We start from the raw sequence: 6000 nt of genomic DNA, 5'->3' as shown, positions 1-6000 counted from the left end.
CCCACCTCTCCGCCTCTTCCAAGGAACAAGGCGACCGTGCGGCAGAGTTTCAGTTAGATTTTTTTTCGCCGGTCAAGATGTCCGTTAAAGCTTAAATCTTCCGGAAAAAATTAGAAAAGTGCCGGTCAAAGGTCTTCTTTGTTATTTATTGAGCTTTAAAACAATTGAATAATGACTCTATATAATCATATAAGAATAAAACACCGAGGACGGCGATCTCTTTTTCTCCCCGTCTTCTGACAGCCCAGCAGCTGATCTCAAAGCACGCTCCCCTCTCCTGCAGGGGGGCGTGGTCAGCTGCAGCTCATTTGCATTAAAGCTACTCACAGAATCAGCCCCTGCAAAAACAGGGCTGGAAAGAGCAAATAGAGCGAAAATGCAGGATCTGTTTGTTATTTTGAAAAAATAACTTCACAGGTATGTTTTGTATAGGTATGGCCCTATTGTTGAAATATAGCATGATAAGTCCACTTTAAATGATTTGCCCACAACAAGGTATGTGGATTATCTTGAGTAAAGCGGTCATGATTTTTGGATAGAGACTTTAGCGGGTGTTTTTTTTTTGGGCGCTTTGATCACTGTAAGTAGAGGGCCAACTAGTGCCATTATATTGAAGAAGGCAAACATCTCTTCATCACGTCAAAAACAATCAAGATAAATACTGTCCCTTTTAACCTCTCTAGCTTTGTACTAAACACATTCTGTCATAGACAAAGCCTAGTTAATTTGAATCTCAATTGTATATGTTTCCCATTACTGAATAATTTGAGGCTTGATTTGCTAAATGTTCTATCTTTCTCTCTGTGTTTCAGTGTAAGTGTGCCCAGTACTGGCCGGACCAGGGCTGTTGGACATACGGGAACATCCGGGTGTCTGTCGAGGACCAGATGGTTCTGGTGGACTACACCATCCGCAAGTTCTGCATCCAGCAGGTAATACTTTGTTGGTGTGGGGGGTACCAGGATATATTATGTTTAATTCTGTGTTTACCCTGCACACACACACACACACACACACACACACACACACACACACACACACACACACACACACACACACACACACACACACAGGAAACACTGGTGTTGCTTCTGTCTACAAACATCTTTTGATCACACACTGCAGACTAAAAATACATTTAAGTTTAGATGACACTCACTGTGCCGTGGCTCCGTCTATATCCTGGTTTTCTTTGTCTCTCAGGTGGGGGACGTGTCTGGTAAGAAGCCTCAGAGGCTCGTCACCCAGTTCCACTTCACCAGCTGGCCAGACTTCGGGGTGCCCTTCACGCCCATCGGCATGCTCAAGTTCCTCAAGAAAGTCAAGAATTATAACCCTACGTATGCCGGGGCCATTGTGGTCCACTGTAGGTGAGTGCAGCTCAGCTTACACTCTCACTTCTCCTGGTTTGGTTGCGTGTGTTTTTGTTTAATTGCTTCATATTTCTGTGTGTCAGTGCGGGCGTGGGGCGGACAGGAACCTTCATTGTGATCGATGCAATGTTGGACATGATGAACACCGAGAGGAAGGTGGATGTGTTCGGCTTCGTCACCAGGATCAGAGCCCAGCGCTGCCAGATGGTGCAGACTGATGTGAGTCACATGGTCTCTCCCAGTTTTTTTCAGAGCCATGATTTCCACTTGTTCCTCACGTCTTCGTCCTCCGCCCCACAGATGCAGTACGTGTTCATCTTCCAGGCATTGTTGGAGCACTACCTGTACGGAGACACGGAGCTGGAGGTGACTTCTCTGGAGTCCCACCTGGCCAAACTCTACGCCCCCGCTCCTGGAGCTGGCTGCAGCGGGCTGGAGGCTGAATTCAAGGTGCGTGTGATGTTTTCATAGCACTCGAACAAAAACTAAATATCTTAACTGCTACTGTCCCAGGCATTAGAGATCCTTTTGACTCAAAACTGTACTTTGTATGTCCACTAACAACATGGCTTGTATCTGTGTACAATTTGTCACAAGAAAGGTGTTTTCACATTATTCTACTGTGGGTGGAGATGTCAGTACACTGCCCTAAAATCTGATATCCATATGTCACACACAAACTTGAAAGCTTATTGCAGTGTGTGACGCTGACGATTGAGCGGCCCGACCAAGCAAGGAGGCAGAGGCAGAACGTCCAAATACAACCCGGTGTGGGCATTTATTCATCATTGACACATGATTCACAGCCTCAATATTGCTGTCCACCTGAACACAGTCAGCAGCCACAAGGATCTCACACACCCTAACAAGCAAACAACCTAACTACACACAGGACTAATCAAACTAATAAGAAACAGGTGAGGGGGGAGGAGACAACACAGGGCAGCAGGTGACCACAATCAGCAGCAACAGACAAAACGGGAGGGGGAACACTTTTCAAAATAAAACAGGAAACAGAGACAGACAAACTAAAACACCAACGAAGCTATACAATCCGTAACGGAGGCCGAGATCTCTGGCCCCAGAGATCACCTCCGTTACAGTCTAATGTTCAAATAACTGCAAAAGCTGAGAACTTGAGCGCAGCCCAGACTTGTTGGTACAGAGAGGGAGGGTAAGCATTAGAGAAATGGACGTTTTTGCAGCAAACAGTGTAGAGTTAACTGTTTGGATGTAAACCAGACCCTGGAGCAATGTCAGTCAGTGGCAGTGACAAGCCAACAAGCTGAAAAATACTTAAAACGAATTACAGACGCTCACTACTCTTACCTTGCTGATATGTTTTCTAGTTGGCAATTTTGAAAACATATTAGATGTGCTTCCTGACCTTTTTCAGAGTTTGTTTTTTAACTTTTTTTGTTGGAAAACCATGTTTCAACATATAAATGAATCAAGAAAAATAAATTTTGGTATTTTAAAACATATCTGGAGGGGGATTTCAAGTTATCTCTTCTTTCTAGAAGCTGACATCAATCAAGATCCAGAATGATAAAATGAGAACAGGCAACCTGCCGGCCAACATGAAGAAGAACAGAGTCCTGCAGATCATTCCATGTGAGTGGTCTATGTGTTTATTAAGTGATGAAAGCCATGATGAAAAGACAGTTGTATAGCCCCCGTGTTAATGTTCCTCCTTCCAACAGATGAATTCAACAGAGTGATAATCCCAGTGAAGCGCGGAGAGGAGAACACCGACTACGTGAACGCCTCTTTCGTAGACGTGAGTGTAAAAGCTCCTGATCATTTCACTCATGCAAGCAATCGATCGGGTGTTTAAAAGCTTCCTTCCTTCTTCCCTCCCTCCTTCCTTCCCCCCTGGACATCACTTCCTGTCTGTTCCTGCATGTGGTCACAGGGCTACCGTCAGAAGGACTCCTACATAGCGAGCCAGGGCCCCCTGCAGCACACCACGGAGGACTTCTGGAGGATGATCTGGGAGTGGAGGAGCTGCTCCATAGTTATGCTCACTGAGCTGGAGGAGAGAGGCCAGGTGTGTGTGTGTGTGTGTGTGTGTGTGTGTGTGTGTGTGTGTGTGTGTGTGTGTGTGTGTGTGTGTGTGTGTGTGTGTGTGTGTGTGTGTGTGTGTGTGTGTGTGTGTGTGTGTGTGTGTGTGTGTGTGTGTGTGTGTGTGTGTGTGTGTGTGTGTGTGTGTGTGTGTGTGTGTGTGTGTGTGTGTGTGTGTGTGTGTGTGTGTGTGTGTGTGTGTGTGTGTGTGTGTGTGTGTGTGTGTGTGTGTGTGTGTGTGTGTGTGTGTACAAACGCTGGTATTAGATATCGGGTCAATAGCAGTCTGAAAATAGAATATTGATATTAGATCATTTACTCAACACTGACTTGACGACACCGGACTTGTGTAACATAGTAATACGCTGGAAAATATGTCTTGAGCGTTAATGGGTCCCTAGTTTGAATTGAGCATTAAGAAGTTATTTCTAGAAAACAAAGTAGACTATTTACTCATGTAGTTAATGGTTGATGTCATTTTTTTTGTCATTTGAGTAATCGTTTATTATTCAATACATCTTGAGAATTGAACATGTAGGGTTTTAGACATCTTAGCATGTCGTTAGGTGTGGTGGTTTGACCCTCTGTGTTTTGGTTTCTGCAGGAGAAATGTGCTCAGTACTGGCCCAGCGATGGAGCGGTGGTCTATGGGGACATCTCCATTGAGATTAAAAGGGAGGAGGAGAGCGAGAGCTACACAGTGAGGGACCTCGTGGTCACCAACAGCAGGGTAAGGAGGGACTCCATGGAGCAAGCAAACGCTCCAAATACAAACACAATGCAGGTTCTGACAGAGGGCAGACATGTTTGAATGGTGTAGTCTGAAGCCCTGAATACCATGATGCCACAATCTTTGCAACACTAACGCTTTGTTTTCTGCACAGTTTTGTTTTGCATCACAAATGATGTTTATTCCTTACATTGAGATTGTTATTGACGTTATTCAAGTTATTGTTCAAAGTGGATGGATTATACATTTCATTTTTTTTCCTTAACTGTTGTGGGAAAAGGAACTTTTATTTAATCAAGATTTGGATTGTAAAGGCTATGATAACCATATATTTTGGCAAATTGAATTACTTTAAACTATCTGAGATCATTTTTATTCAATTAACCACGATTACGATGTTAATATCAAAAATATTCAAGCAATTGAAGGGATGAAATGGCCTGTTAGCTGATTCAACAGGGTGTAAGCGTAAATGCTAAATTCCTGTGAGAGAGAGAAGAAGAATCTGTCAGAAAATCCTAATTCTTTTCGCGAACTTCGGGTCAAATTCCAGGCCGAAAAAACCCCCAAAATGAGGAATTTGTAAAACCCAGAGGTTCCCAAAGGACTGAATGCATTTCAGTTTGTCTCGCATATGTACGCAGAGCTTAGTGGAAATAAAGCTACTTATCTCTTCTTTTTTTTCCCTCGTCTATTCTTACAGGAGAACAAGGCTCGAGCGGTGCGTCAGTTCCATTTCCACGGCTGGCCGGAGGTGGGCATCCCCGCGGACGGGAAAGGCATGATCAACATAATCGCTGCGGTGCAGAAGCAACAGCAGCAGTCTGGCAACCATCCCATAACTGTGCATTGCAGGTACACACACACACACACACACACACACACACACACACACACACACACACACACACACACTAGCGTACCAGTGTAAGAACAAATGGGAAACAAAACCCCCGGCCCTTAAGATGATGATATAGTTTTATTTTTTTCTGTATAGCTGTTGCAAACGGAAATGCTGCTGGCAATAGAGTGTGAGTGTGTGTCTGGGAAATTGTTGCGGCTATTATGTCACAGGAAAAAACAGCTCAAGAGAATTGTTCTCTTCTTCCTTGTGACATTTGAACGGCTCCCAGAAATGTTGCTACGCTCCTCATGTGCTCTCACAACAATGCCTCTTGTGTGTGTGTGTCATTTCTGAACATGCTTACTGCAGGGTGTATATTGAGGTTTACATTGTTCCTTGTGGTGTGTGTGTGTGTGTGTGTGTGTGTGTGTGTGTGTGTGTGTGTGTGCGCACAGTGCTGGTGCGGGCCGGACGGGGACTTTCTGTGCGTTGAGTACAGTCCTGGAGCGAGTGAAGGCGGAGGGCATCCTGGATGTTTTCCAGACGGTGAAGAGCCTCAGACTGCAGAGACCACACATGGTGCAGACACTGGTGAGGGCCCTTCATGGGAAACTACTTTGGATTATTTCATCATAGTGGATTGACAACAATTCATTTTTTTTTTAAAAAGACATTGAAAAAGTGTAAGCTTTCTTCCTTTGAAAAATGAACCTTGGTCAAATGTGAGGTAGCCCCTTTTCCCCCTCCATAAGCAACAGTTTGATTAATTAACCAACAGCGTCATTTATTGCCACTACAGAGTATTTTATAATATTTGTTTGTATATCTGTCTGCACAGACAAAGATCTCAACAAAAATGTGGGTATTTTCGTTAGGATTGGCAATCAAATTTGGATCTAACCAAAAAGCAACTTTTTAAGATTTTGGGAGAAGTTTAAGACTAGGATTTATGTCTTTAAACATTAATAAACAGTAGAAGGTTTAACAAT

At 44.0% G+C, this 6000-nt stretch overlaps 1 protein-coding gene across 1 annotated transcript in view; it reads left to right on the top strand.

Annotated features, from left to right (window-relative positions):
• ptpra (protein tyrosine phosphatase receptor type A) overlaps positions 1-6000 on the top strand; it is a 32525-nt gene that overhangs the window by 22060 nt on the left and 4465 nt on the right. The window contains exons 7-16 of the mRNA XM_079680582.1: positions 813-932; positions 1204-1370; positions 1457-1592; positions 1674-1823; positions 2894-2987; positions 3077-3153; positions 3289-3423; positions 4042-4167; positions 4871-5022; positions 5467-5602. Of these exons, the coding sequence (XP_079536708.1) occupies positions 813-932; positions 1204-1370; positions 1457-1592; positions 1674-1823; positions 2894-2987; positions 3077-3153; positions 3289-3423; positions 4042-4167; positions 4871-5022; positions 5467-5602 (1293 nt within the window). The remainder of the gene's footprint in view (positions 1-812; positions 933-1203; positions 1371-1456; positions 1593-1673; positions 1824-2893; positions 2988-3076; positions 3154-3288; positions 3424-4041; positions 4168-4870; positions 5023-5466; positions 5603-6000) is intronic.

Source organism: Notothenia rossii (genome assembly GCF_949606895.1).
Source record: "Notothenia rossii genome assembly, chromosome: 5".
In the NCBI taxonomy this organism is placed as follows: Eukaryota; Metazoa; Chordata; class Actinopteri; order Perciformes; family Nototheniidae; genus Notothenia; species Notothenia rossii.
Note: the sequence above shows the minus strand (reverse complement) of the source record. Positions and strands in the feature narration are given on the sequence as shown.